At 37.9% G+C, this 15,000-nt stretch overlaps 1 protein-coding gene across 5 annotated transcripts in view; it reads right to left on the bottom strand.

Moving 5' to 3' along the window:
• Positions 1–15,000, bottom strand: part of Lmpt (four and a half LIM domains protein limpet) — a 264,428-nt gene that overhangs the window by 177,530 nt on the left and 71,898 nt on the right. Inside the window, exons 1-2 of one of the 5 annotated variants that reach the window (XM_086552202.1) lie at positions 13,100–13,147; positions 6,559–6,891 (exon numbers count right to left, since the gene is read on the bottom strand). The exons of 3 other annotated variants lie outside the window; for them this stretch is intronic. In XM_086552202.1, the coding sequence (XP_086408328.1) occupies positions 6,559–6,627 (69 nt within the window). In that variant the 5' untranslated portion in view covers positions 6,628–6,891; positions 13,100–13,147. Of the gene's footprint in view, positions 1–6,558; positions 6,892–13,099; positions 13,148–14,014; positions 14,078–15,000 lie in introns of those variants that run through there. One more of the 5 variants, XM_086552204.1, reaches the window with a different exon arrangement.

Genomic DNA, 15,000 nt, shown 5'->3' with positions numbered 1-15,000 from the left:
ATGTTTAAAGCATGTTGCTGAGTGATTTAAGTCGAAACAAATGGCATCCACATAAATAAGGTCTGAGTGTTATGGTGTTTAGTTATTGCCATTGGGAGTTCGGGATATGGTCCAACTAAACGGAAGGTTTGAGTGCGTGTTTGTGTGCATTTGTCGCTAGTTAGGTATGTGTATATATGTGATAAAAAAATATGTGGCAAAAATATGTGGTAATAAGTTAGATCAAAGAATTTCATACAGCTTTTATCTGTACATGAACTGCATACATAAGAACGTTAAAACAACTCTAGCCTCTGTGTTTATTCAAATTGTATATATATATATATATATATATATATATATATATAAATGTATATATATATATATATATATATATATATATATATATATATATATATATATATATATAAATGTATATATATATAATCTTTTTTTCTCTTACTTTTTTCAAACGACCTAGTGATAAACAAAACCTATATAAGACAAAATGCATTACGATATTTCGCCCAAGCATAGTTAAGTCAAAGTCAAATTCACTAGGGAACGTGAAAATAAAGCACTGAATTTTCTTTCTATTTCTCCCCCCACCCTTCCCTCTCTTTCCATCTCTCTTTCTATTCATCTATCTATATCTATCTACCTATCTATCCATCCCTCTCTCAATGAATTATAAAATTAAAAGTTATCGATGAATAAATAAATATCCTCCCAGGTGCTTGAGTGGCCAAATATTTCAAATCCACATCAAAACCACATCTCAATGCCTTCGACTAAGACGTTTCAAAAAAGCCTAATGAACATCAAATAAGCCTAAGAAAAAGAAGAACAACAAACCACAACGTTTCGAACCACACGAGACTCCTTATCAGACGTTCAGAACACGCGCAAAAAAAAAACAAAAAAAAGAAAAAGAAAAAAAAACTCTATTTTGGTTTTATTACCTGATGTGGAGTTTGGTCTTACTCGAAACGTCACGGGTTGTTGCTCCTGTTTAGTGTGGCTGTGATTCCTTTCATCTGGGTTCGCATGGTACTGTGTCTGTTTTTTTATGTTCGTGTTGTTGTGCATGACGAGGCCTGATAAGGTCCCTGTTATGGAGTGTTATCATGCATGGAGATGAGAGAGTCGGAGAAAAATAGAGGACGGGGTGTGAAGAGGAAGAAGAGAGGAAGTAAGAAATGAGAAAGGGAAAAAGAACGAAGGCACTGAGAAGGAGGAGACGAAAGAAATGAGAAAGAAGATGGAAGAAATGTTCATATGAGAAGAAGGGTGACGGGATGAGGGAAAAGGAAGATGAGATGACCGGAGGAAGGGCGGAGAAATAATCAGAATGGAAGCAGAAAAAAGGAGGAATAAATATAATAACAAAGAGGAGGTCAAGAAGAGGGAATATGAAAGAGTAGGAGAAGACGGAGTAAGGGCTGAGGGAGAAAAAACATGGAAGCAATGGATATGGAAAAAAATAAAGAAGAAAGAGGAAGAAAAGAAGAAGGAGGAAGGAAGAGTAGTAGTAGTAGTAGTAGTAGTAGTAGGAGGAGGAGGGGGAGGAGAAGGAGATGAAGATGGGGAAGGGGAGGAGGAGGAGGTGGATGAGGAGGAGGATAGGAGGGGGAGAAGAAGAAGAAGGAGATGAAGATGGAGAACACAAAAAAGACCAAGAAAAAAGAAGTGAAAATACTAGAAGGATGATAACCAGATACGAAAAAACAAAAACAAAACAAAAAGGAAAGAAAAACACTCCGAAAAGGAACACTCCGAAAATCAGAGCCGCCACCAAAACACCGCCATCTTCAGTCACTCCGATTTCGTCCTCCATCTCCCTGACAGCGACACGTGCTCTTAACAACAATCTAAGTGGACCTACTTTAAGCCTTTATTTTGACTTTCTTGCTTGCTTTCTCCGAGAGTTTGAAATGTTTATGTTTTAGGTATTTGTGAGAAAAAGGATTGGAAGGTGAATATTTTGATTTTATTGTGTATAGATGTAATTTGTATCCTTTGTATTGCGGTAATCAAGGATCAATTATTTGTGCTATCATTATCGTTATTGCTATTATCGTTATCTTTATTATACTATATAAATATTATCACCTTTATTATCATTACCACTGTCATTGTTATTATCATAATTCTACCATCATTATTATTCTTATCATTATTATCATTGTCACTATTATTATCATTTTTATCTTATGATTATCAACACTATTGTAAGTATTGGTAATACTTTTTACTCCATTACTATTTATAATTATTCTCATCATCGTTGTTGCTGTTATTATTGTTTTTCTTATCATAATCCTCATCACCGTTCCAGAATATGATTAATGAAAGTCACACACACACACACACACACCACACACACACACACACACACACACACACACAAACACGCACTCTCGCACGCACGCGCGCGAAACCCCATTATTGTTATTACTATTACTATGTCATTATCATTATCATTATTATTGTTATCATTATCATTATTATTATTATCATCATTATTTTTACCATTGGTATTCTTAAGAATATTATCATTATCATTTTTTATTACCATTATTATCATTATTCTCAATGTCAATTTTATCATTACTATTATCACCCCCCCCCCCACTTTCCTAACCAACCTGAACACCCTTAAACCAAACCTCACTTCCACTTCACTTCCACCTCATCCACCCACCCACCCCGACAATCCCGACTCATGACGTCACGTGATCTACCGAACCGGTTGCGAAACATGGCACCGCATGTCGAGGTCTGGCGGTGACGTGAGACATGTGGGAGGAGGGAGGAGGGGGGGTGGAGGGGGAGAGGAAGTAGGGAGGGGAGGGGGAGGGTGGAGGAAAGCCGGAGGGGAGAGGGGGAAAGGGGAGGGGGTGAATTGATGAATAATTTACCGTCAATGAACGTATTTTGTGTTCATTTATTTTCCTTCGAATGAATTAATTTGATCCCTGTGTGGGGTGGGGGTGGGGGTGGGCATGGGGTGAGTCAAACTATGAATTAATTACATTCAAGAAATGCATTTCGTGTCGAGTGTTTGATTTCTTTATCCTAACTAATCTAATTAATCTAATCCCATCCTCTGTTTTTATTATTCTGTGAAGGTATGCATGCATGTCCGGACTACTTCAACATCTGCATCTTACGCCAGGAATGCATGAATGATTGAACAAATGCCCAAGCAAATAAAGGAACTCTTATAAAAATGAACTATAGGCATGTAAGGGATATACGCATAAGAGCGTTTTTTTTCTAAGAATGCATTCACGTACATGAGTATACATAAGTTTACATGTATTCGTCTATGTATGTATAGGTGACGTCACGATCCGAAGAAATCCTAAATCCTATGAATGGCATGCAGAGTCACGTCACCTGACTAACCACGTTTTATGTGAGGTCACAACCCAAGACGGGAGGCAAGGGGGAGGGAGGGAGGGAGGGAGGGAAGGGGTAAGGGGAGGGAAGGGGTAAGGGGAGGGTGGGAGGAAAGGGGCGATGGTGGGAGGGAAGGGGTGAGGGGAGGGTGGGAGGAAAGGGGCGATGGTGGGAGGGAAGGGAGAGGGTGGGAGGGAAGGTATAGGGGGAAATGGAGAGTAGACGGGAAGGTGGGGGAGGGTAGAAGGAAGGGGGTGGGGAGCTAGAAAGCAAGGAACATGAGGGGAGAGGGAGAGCACGGGTGAAACTGGAAGGGCAGAGAGATAGAAATAGGGTAGAGGAGGAGTAGAAGAACAGGGTGGAAGGGGTAGGGAAAGAGGAAGGCACGTTGAATAGATGGAGTAGAAAAGAGCAGGGGTGGAGTGAGGGTGGAAGGGCAAGGGGGTGGAGTGAGGGTGGAAGGGCAAGGGGGTGGAGTGAGGGTGGAAGGGCAAGGGGGTGGAGTGAGGGTGGAAGAGCAAGGGGGTGGAGTGAGGGTGGAAGGGCAAGGTGGAGGGAAAGGTGTGAAGGCGGGCGGCAGGGGGGAAATGACACTCTGTATGACTCACGCCTGACAGAAATGCTGTTGTGAAACGAGTACGTGGTTATGCAAAGGACATTTGTTTGTTGCAAGACCTTAAGGGGCATAAGTCTAAACCACATCACGTGAGAAGGAGAAGCCAGAGCGAGTAGTTATGATTTGGTAAATACATTTCTTGAAGGACAAAAAAATGTTAATACTAAAATGAAAGCTTGCTGGATTCTTTGTGAGGTCCAAAAGTAATTTCAGATCGATTATTTAATTTTCTATTTTTGTCTCACTCCCTCTGTATTCATCTCTCTACTCTCTCTCTCTCTCTCTCTCTCTCTCTCTCTCTCTCTCTCTCTCTCTATCATACTCTCTATTTGTCTGTCTGAATAATAATAATAATAATAATAATAATAATAATAATAATAATAATAATAATAATAATAATAATAATAATAATAATAATAATAATAATAATAATAATAATAATAATAATAATAATAATAATAATAATAATAATAATAATAATAATAATAATAATAATAATAATAATAATAATAATAATAATAATAATAATAATAATAATAATAATAATAATAATAATAATAATAATAATAATAATAATAATAATAATAATAATAATAATAATAATAATAATAATAATAATAATAATAATAATAATAATAATAATAATAATAATAATAATAATAATAATAATAATAATAATAATAATAATAATAATAATAATAATAATAATAATAATAATAATAATAATAATAATAATAATAATAATAATAATAATAATAATAATAATAATAATAATAATAATAATAATAATAATAATAATAATAATAATAATAATAATAATAATAATAATAATAATAATAATAATAATAATAATAATAATAATAATAATAATAATAATAATAATAATAATAATAATAATAATAATAATAATAATAATAATAATAATAATAATAATAATAATAATAATAATAATAATAATAATAATAATAATAATAATAATAATAATAATAATAATAATAATAATAATAATAATAATAATAATAATAATAATAATAATAATAATAATAATAATAATAATAATAATAATAATAATAATAATAATAATAATAATAATAATAATAATAATAATAATAATAATAATAATAATAATAATGATAATAATAATAATAATAATAATAATAATAATAATAATGATAATAATAATAATAATAATAATAATAATAATAATAATAATAATAATAATAATAATAATAATAATAATAATAATAATAATATAAAATTAATGACAATAGCAATAATAGTAATTATCATCATTACGATAATAAGGATAATTATGATGATGATGATAATGATTATGATACTACTACTAATACTGATAGTAACGATAGCAGTAATAGTGATAGTAATGATAATGATGATAATGATAATGATAAGACTAAGGATAATAATAGTGATGATATTAATACTAACAATAATAATAATAATAATAATAATAATAATAACAATAATAATGATGGAAATGATTATGATCAACTAGAACAAGAACATAAAAAATTATGACAATGATAACAATAATAAGAACAGCAACACAGCTAACAATACTGTTAACATTAACAACATCAACAACAACAACAACAATAATAACAATAATGAATATATTGCAAACAACATGAACAACGAAAAACAACAACAACAATAACAATAACAACAATCAAAACCATAACTGCAAGACAGTCACTACCCCACCCCGAAAGGCTATCAAAGACGTTAAAAGGAAAGGAAAATAACCCTTATCCACCGAGTGTCCGTATCAGAAGCAGAGCGTGTGTGATCCGATCGCCCGAGGCAGTGATTGAGACGAAGGCTGGAGAGCGAGGTCCGACGTTTGCTTTGGTCACTTATTTAGGTTTGTTTTTCTCTCGCTCCATGTCTCTTTCTCTCTCGTTTTGTTTTTTTCTCTTTTTTTCTCTTTATTTCTTACTCCATCTCTTTCGTTTTCTTTTTGTTTCTTTCTTACTCTCTCTTTCTCTCTCTCTCTCTCTCTCTCTCTCTCTCTCTCTCTCTCTCTCTTATGCATTCTCCGTTTCTGTATCTCTATGTGTTCATAGCATGAGATATTAGCAATGGACGAATGCATGCACGAAGGAAAAGATAAACAACAATAATTCGAAGGGAAAGAAGAACTAGAAGAGGCACAGAACACATTCACTTTGGGAAGCAAAACTCAGAATTCCTCGTGATAAGTTAGCGTTATTATAACAACAGGAATCGTGATCTCAGTATCAATAAAGAGAATGTTACAGAAGAAGGCCAGTCATGCGAATCGAAGTCTATGATCACCAGGCGATGTCTACCATTGTTGACATCATTCACCTGCGATAATTATAGGTCGATCTCATGAACTGGCTGTGGTGATAACGTGATGAATTGATTTCTTTGCATGGTGATACAAGTCCGTTGAGGAATGATTACATACTGACTCGTGTCCTTGAACTTGCATTCGCCACCATGCAAAGCGAACAGTAGAGAAAACAATGGTTCGCCTGAGATCTTGCCAGGATCTCGTGACCTGTGCTAACCTGTGCTTGCGCCGCCTCTGCAGCTACGAGGTCAGATTGTCTTCGGGGTGACAGCATCATCTTACTCATCCTGACCTCTTGCGATTCCGCTACCACTTCACAAGTCTCAAGAGTGGAGTCGACTCACAGCGAAGACGCAACACGCGGTTCGAAGATTGTTCACACAGCCACACCTGGTTCCTATACGTGCTATAATAACAGAACAGTGTCTCCTCTGTTACTTTTTTATCTCTCTCAAGAAGCAACTTTCTCCTTTTCTTTTCTTTTTTCACCTCAAGTTGCTTTTATATCGTACTCCAGCGCTGTGATAGTGCCTTTGGTCGGACTCTAGCTCTGGGTAAGAATGAAAGATAATATCGCCGATATACATCTGTCGTTCACTTTTTCAGGTAAGGCTTTCGTTTCGTTACACACGAACACCAACAGATACAAACACGTAATTCCATAACAGACGACAGAAGCTTATACGTGCGCACTCCACCAAATTATCTGAGCTTGTCTCTAAGCACTCAACTTTAAACACTGCCTCATATAGCTTGCAACCACCTGCACGGCGCACACACACAGACTCACACAGCGCCTTCTCAACACCAAGGTAAGTCCTCCAAACACCTGGACGGTTCCAGTCAGCAGCCACGGCCTTTACTGATACCTCCTCCCACCACAGACTGCGTTCCCACAGAGGGATCCCGGCTCGACAGCGGGGAGGCGGCCATGCGAGGATGGGGCGCCTCGACCTTGTGCCGCTGACCCCCAGGGATCTCTCTCTCTCTCTCTCTTTCTCTCTCTGTCTCTCTCTCTCTTTCTCTCTCTGTCTGTCTCTCTCTCTCTCTCTCTCCGTCTCTGTCTCTCTCTCCTTTCCTCTCATTGAATCACTCTGTCTCTCTGTACGTGTGCATGTATGCGATTACCTCTAATGCATTTTCGTTTGCTGTTCAAACTTCATATTGCACGAGAAACCTTATCATGCACTTGTCTGATAGTGACTTATTCGTTTCATAATTTTACTGAACTTTTCGTCTTTCTTACGATTGCCGTTCTGTCTCTGCTACACACGCTTGTTTCCCTTTCTGCATACAATCCAAAAAAGATCATTCTCTCTCTCTCTCTCTTTCTCTCCCTCCCCCTTTCTCTTTCTATCCGTCTACCCCTCTCTATTACTTTATCTCTCTATCCTTCCCCCCGCCTTTCTCTCTTTCTTTCTCTCTCTCTCTTTCTCACTCTCCCTCCCTCCCCCCTCCTTTCTCTTTCTCTCGCTCCCCCCCTCCTTCCCTCCCTCCCTTCCCCTTCCTAGCCCCTCACACCCCGCCTACCCCTTCTTTCACATCGGCCAGATGGTTGAACTTTCACCCCCGCTCCCCCCTCCCCCCATTTCTCCCATGACCAAGACCACATGGCCGCTCGACAGTCTTGTCTTATCTCTTCCGGCGTGCATGAGAAATGCATGACGAACGGTGAGAGAGAGGGTAACATGCGCTTGTGTGTGCGTGTATCGGTTCGCCGTTAACTCGTCTCTGGAGGGAACACCTCGACCTGTCATATGGCACGAGGGGGTGGGGGGTGGGGGAGGGGGAGGGGGTGGACTGGTAGTGTGAGAAGGGGGTGGGGGGGGGAAGTGATGGCTGCCGTGATATTGATAGCTGTGGGGGGAGGGAAGGGGGGGGGTGGAGGGGGAGGGGAGGAGGGACGGAGGAGGAGGGAGGTAGAAGAAGAAAAAAATAATGGAAGGGAAATGGAAAATTAGGATTCTTATTGAATAGGATATGGTGAGGATTTTGCTCTGATATAATTATTATAAAAGAATGGGCAGAATAATCAGGATGTAATTAAGGATAATTCGGATTATAATATGATTGGAGAAGAATGGAGAATGAGGAGAATGAAGATGACGTGGAACAGAAAATGGAAGAGATGGAGAGACGAAGGGAAGAACAGAAGGAGAAGAGAACAGGAGAGAGAGGGTGAAAGTGATTAGAGAAAGGGTGAGAGAGAATGGGAGAGAGAGGGTGAGAAATGGAAGGAGAGAAATAGTAAGAAGGTGAAAGAAAGAGAGGGAGATAGAGTAAGAGAGAGAAAATAGAGGAGAGAAAGAGAGGTAGAAAAAAAGAACGATGGGTGGGACACGCCAATAGAGTAGAGAGAGAGAGAGAGAGTGAGAGAGAGAGAGAGAGAGAGAGAGAGAGAGAGAGAGAGAGAGAGAGAGAGAGAGAGAGAGAGAGAGAGAGAGAGAGAGAGAGAGAGAGAGAGAGAGAAGAGAGAGAGAGAGAGAGAGAGAGAGAGAGAGAGAGAGAGAGAGAGAGAGAGAGAGAGAGAGAGAGACGAGAGAGAGAGAGAGAGAGAGAGAGAGAGAGAGAGAGAGAGAGAGAGAGAGAGAGAGAGAGAGAAAGAGAGTGATAGAAAGTGAGAGAGAGAGAGAGAGAATAGAAATCAGAAATTTGTAGAAAACAACCACTACCTATGTGCAAAAAAAAAAACAGAAACCACATAGGCTGCCTCACGCCCTTATAAGGTAGAGTCTCACAACAGCAACGGGACGGCGTTATGCAATGAGCCTGGGCAACAGCACCTGTGGGTGATGACGTCATAGGTGGGCTGGGTGTGGGAAGAGGGGGAGAGGGGTGAGGGAGGGGCTGAGACGGGGAGGGGTAAGGTGAGAGGGCTGAAGAGGGAGGGAGGGGGAGGGGGGAGAGCAGTCGCCAAGGAGTGGTGTACCTTGATGAGCCGGCTGACTGTTGGTCACTGATCAAATTGCAACTTGCAGAAATTCGAAGAGATTATGTCCTATTCGGGGAAACCCACTGGGTGTGATATATTGGCTGCACTTTTGGTCTTGTCTCGTTATGCACATTCTTGCTTGGAAATGCAACTAGCAGATATGCACACACACATATTCACACATACACATGTTTGTGTGTGTTTATATGTATGTATGTATACGTGTATGCGAGTATTTATGTATGTATATATGTAAGAATGTATGTATGTATGCATGTATGTATGTACGTATGTATGTATGTATATATGTATATATGTATATATGTATGTATGTATGCATGTATGCATGTATGTATTTGTATATATGTATATGTATATGTTTATGCATATGTATATTCATATATATGTATATGTAAATATATATATATATATATATACATATATATATATATCAAGCAAATAACGTTGTGAGCCGAGCCTGCGGGGCTCCGGCCCTTCGTGCCCAATTTCTTTTGCTGACCATAATTATTGATATAAAAAAAGAAAACAAAAAACGGGAAAAGTAAGCCACTCAGTGAGAAAACAACATAAATACATGCATACATACATACACACACACACACACACACACACACACACAGAGAAGGAATGAGCAAGAGAGAGAGAGAGAGAGAGAGAGAGAGAGAGAGAAGGAATGAGCAAGAGAGAGAGAGAGAGAGAAGGAATGAGCAAGAGAGAGAGAGAAATATATAGAAGGACAGGTAGAATCAGCGACAGTGATAAAAGGAGAGAGACAGAAAGCTAGTGAGAGCGGGGCAAAACACAAAGAAGAAGAAAGAGCGAGAGTTGTGGCGGGGAGTAAGAGCAGTGAGCCGATCAACAGCAACACATAAACCCGCGCACGTGTGTGACCTTGGGCTGAACTAGCCTCAGTCCAATTTTTTTAGGTCAGTGAACTCAATATATTGCATATCATAGCGATTGCTGGGGAATGGGTAAGGGGGGAGGGGGCGAGGGAGGAGGAGGGAGTAATTACAAAGACTGTCTTTTTTTTTTCTTTTTTTCTTTTTTTTAGCTAATGGGGAATACCAGACAGTGTGGCCACAAACGCATTCCAGAGCGGTGGTGAAGGCAGTGTTACCAGAACGGTTGAAGGAACGTGAAGAAGGAATGCAACTGGTAATACTGCTAGCCTGTAGGTTGAGTCATTGCAATGAAATACACACACACACACACACATACTTACACTGCCGAAGTTATCATTTTAGTGTCATTTTAAGTGCTTGAAACAACAGGTATAATTTTCTAAAGATAAAAAATACATATTTTGCAAATTGAGATTTTTTTGAAGGGGAAGTGGAAACCATAGGCTAGTAAATATCAAGAAGTTGCCCATACTTTTTTTTAAATGTTTTATTTTTTTCTGGTGGTTTTCGATGCGATTCGAATGAATGCAACAATCACTTTTGTGGCAAATGAGCCTTTCTCGAGGTATGATCCACCACCTGGAGAGGCCTATATGAGAAAAAAACTCATTTCCAACAAAAGTGACAAATCAAATTCCTTCAAAACACATAAAAACACCAGGATAACCACGTTCCTACCTCGAATACCTAACCTAACTTACCCATTTTTCCTTAAGCCAACCTAACCTACATACATGTCCCTACCTAATGGAGACTTGGACCTCCTGGATTTTATATTAGTTTGCCCTATTTTTAAGGAATCAAATTTCAATAGACTTGGCGCACGTGGCAGATGATTGTATGCAAGCATGTCTGCCTGAGTTCGCTTAATTACCGGTAATTAGTTATTGTTACAATTGATAAATGGTGACTGATCGGTCACTGAGTAAGAACTACCGAAAATATTTTTATTTATTATTGTTGATTATCTCGACGATATGTCCCAATATTGTTATAAAAGATTGTTATATTTGACGAGTCGGAGGGACGTATCATAACATATTCGACGTATACTAGTATGGGCAACTTGTAAAAATCCAAAGGTGATATCATAGCAGTGCATCAGTTTCCTTTCGTTGTGGATTTCAATGCCTTTTGGAAATATCATGAAAGCCGTTTGGCTTACTGCATTTCATTCAGACCGTTCTTACTTCACCCCTTTGAGATGTAGCCGCTTGTCTGTCAGTCAGTCAGTCAGTCAGTCTCTCTCTCTCTCTCTCTCTCTCTCTCTCTCTCTCTCTCTCTCCCGTGTTTGTCTACACGCGCTGGTTTGTGCGTGCGTGTGTGTTTATGTATGTGTATGCAGCATTCGGTAGATGACTTTGCGTGTATGTCACACCCACATGCACTCACACAGACACTGAGCAACTCCGCAAGCCCTCTGTACTTCCTCATCCACTGCCGAGACGACGCAAGGTCTTGGCCAAGGATTTTCTAATTTCAGGGAAACGCAGATTTTACCACCCAGGCCAGCCGGGCATTTCCTCCGCATTTTAAGGGTCAAGAAAGTGTCACATTCCGCCGGGTTTAAGCGCGACGATCAGATAGAATAGTGGTTAGAATTCGATCTTGGTGGCTGTTGCGATGTGCGTCTTCGTAGTACTTAATGTATTTATGGATGCGAGATGCTAGGTGTAAACATAGTCTTTCTCTCTCTCTCTTTCTTTTTTCTTCTTTGATTTTAAATTCTGTCTTTTTTTCACTTTTTGTTTTGGCGAAAATAGTTAGCATCGCTTGTGGTTTTCTACTAAATTCTACTCCAGACAAAAGATGTAAACAACGTCATTTTGTTTTGTTTTTTTTGCTTTTGTTTTTTGAGTCTAAACTTCTTTTCACTTCCGGGATTCAAAGTTTTCATTTGGATAATAAACATTGGCTAAAATTTAATCCAGACGGATATGAAGAAAGTGAAAAACTAGAAGAAAGAGGAATGGCTAGAAGGATAAAAAATAATAAGAAAAGAAGGATAGATTTAACAATAAAAAAGAAAAAGAAGGCGTTAAAAAAAGATGAAAAGAAGAAAGAAAAACAGAAAGAAGAGGAAGGAAAGAGAAAAAGAAAAAGACAGAGAGAAAGAAAGAGAAGAAGACAAAGAAAAAGGGTAAAAAAAAGAAAAGAAAATGAGAAGGAAAGAGAACCAAAAGGGGAACTGGATCTGTCAACCAAACCACGGAGGGAGTCGAAACAAAATGCACATTTATCCTAAAATAATTGAAGCTGGATATCGCACAGTTCACCAATTTCATAAACCAATTTTGTTCATCACACATTTTTTTTCTTTCCAGGACAATTTATTCGATATGTAATTGCCATCATGGATATACGTGATTGGTTTGGTAATGAAGTTATAATCATAGTTTCCTTTATCATTAATTCACATAAATATATCTATATCTATCTATACATATATATATAGATAGATAAATATAGATATATACTGTCTGCTACAACTTCGCATGACTTAAGCAACGTTGTCATTGCTGAGTAACTTTCATATCAGCATGGCACATCTGCATGACTCAATGTGATCTGACGCGACACTCCTGCTGTCATCTAATCTGTCAAGATAAGCTTCTTCGGGTGTACAACTCTCTTGTCCTGACCAAGCCGCATCACGATTTCTTCCCTTTATTTGGAATGTATTCACCCTTAATGATTACTGGTATTAACTGTAACCAATTAAATTAACTACATCGTTCTCATTCGTCGTAAAATTCCTAAATTCAAGCTCATGAGGCGGTCACTCCGTATCGTATTCTTTCCCATGATTTCTCGTTAAATATACACGCAGCTACGGAAGATCTGTTCGAAATATCAATTTCCTCTTAAAACGAAACAGAACAAACAGAAAAAAAACAAACACTGAACACAGCAAGTTAGAACACTGAACACCGCCTTTCCTACGCTGTGTCTTAGACAAGACAAGCCATGCGAGGAGGGTAAGGGAATATACTGACCTTCCTGTCCATATTCTCAATATAACAAGACGCCATGTTGTTTACATTTTGCCGTGATTCCACATCAACAATTATTCTTCCATTTAAGTACAACCCCCCAAAAAAATACCTTTCGTCTTTTTTTCCCTACGAGCTCCAAACTTCGGAATTCTACATCATCAAAATCAAATCAAATCACCTGAATCAAATAGATAAACATGCAAAAAAAAGCCCACATTGGTTATAAAAAATAATCTCAAAATAATTACAAGGCAACTCGACATAATGATGATGTATAACGTACACAAGTTGTCAAGAAGTCTTCAGGGAACTGGCGTTAAATGTTTACCTTTTCTCACCCACGCTCATTATCGACAAAAATGCGGGGGTAAAAAATGGAAAAAAAAAAATACTTTAATTATATCTTATGGAGTAGGTATGATTAATATTAATCATGGAAATAATCACATGAGTAACATCATTGATATTGGTGATATCAATGGTGCTTGAAGCAGTGATAATATTACTGTAATATTTGCAGTAAGGATGATACCAACACCCACAGTACAGTTATGATAATGATACCAATCGCAATAATGACGGTAATGAAAATAATGAAAATAATAATGATAACAATAACAAGAGCAATACTATTACTAGAATAACCATAATAACAACAAATTATACTAATAACAACGGTAAAACCACGAATCACAATAAAAAAAAAAAAAAAAATCAAAACTAACACATATACAATAGCAGACACAACACCATACCTACCTACTGACTTTGCCCACAGCAACTCACAATAATCACTATACAAGTATGAAAATACTTAACGAAATTACAGAGCGGCCAAACACTCTCTCACATGAGAAGTTTTCCCAATGAACACACAGATAAACACTAACCTAACAGTGAACGGACATGAATAAAATGTTATCCTCTTATCTCTCTATCTCTCTGAAGTACCTGAAGAATGAATGTATTGATTATGGGGGTAAAAAAAAATGTTGATGTCTGGAAAAACAATGAATGATAGAGGAAATGTCGTAAATATACACCTTTTGTCGTACTTTCAAACTTAAATAATTTCTAAAGTTTGTCTTAAATTATATTAGTTACACCTAGCTAAATGCAACACATTTCCCGTTTTCTGTTACTATACAGTTTTCAAACCCAAGAAGCGGAAGCAGGGAATGCTTTTTCAATAACAGAGAGAGCGAGAGAGAGAGAGAGAGAGAGTGTGTGAGAGAGAGAGAGAGAGAGAGAGAGAGAGAGAGAGAGAGAGAGAGAGAGAGAGAGAGAGAGAGAGAGAGAGAGAGAGAGAGAGAGAGAGAGAGAGAGAGCAAGACAAGAGAGAGACAAGAGAGACACAAGAGAGAGAAAGAGAGAGAGACACAAGAGAGAGAAAAAGATAGATAGATAGGTAGATAGATAGATAGATAGATATAGACAGACCGAGAGAGAAAGAGAAAGAAAGAAAAAGAAAAGAGAGACTAAAAAAAAGTGCAAAAAAACGAAAAACGAAAAACATCCAGAAACACAAACCAAAACAAAAACATATACAGCGTGAGAACAGCCTAGTAAAATACCTCATCCCTTCCGAAACATAAGTAACGGTTACTCATAAGCTATCATCGGTAACAGCTAATAATATGGACATACCCAGAGCATGAGTAAGGCAACAGGTTTACGACGTACCCCTTAACCCTACCTAAAAATACCCCTACATAACCCCTCCAATGGGTCTCACCTCGGAGCTTCAAAAATAATAATAGCCAAATTCCTCTGGTTTCTCCTTAAGAAGATGGAATTGGAAAGAG

This window comes from Penaeus japonicus, unplaced genomic scaffold (genome assembly GCF_977035675.1).
Source record: "Penaeus japonicus unplaced genomic scaffold, GWHDUDI00000001_assembly GWHDUDI00000026, whole genome shotgun sequence".
NCBI classification, from domain to species: Eukaryota; Metazoa; Arthropoda; class Malacostraca; order Decapoda; family Penaeidae; genus Penaeus; species Penaeus japonicus.
This window is presented reverse-complemented; position numbering and strand designations above follow the sequence as displayed.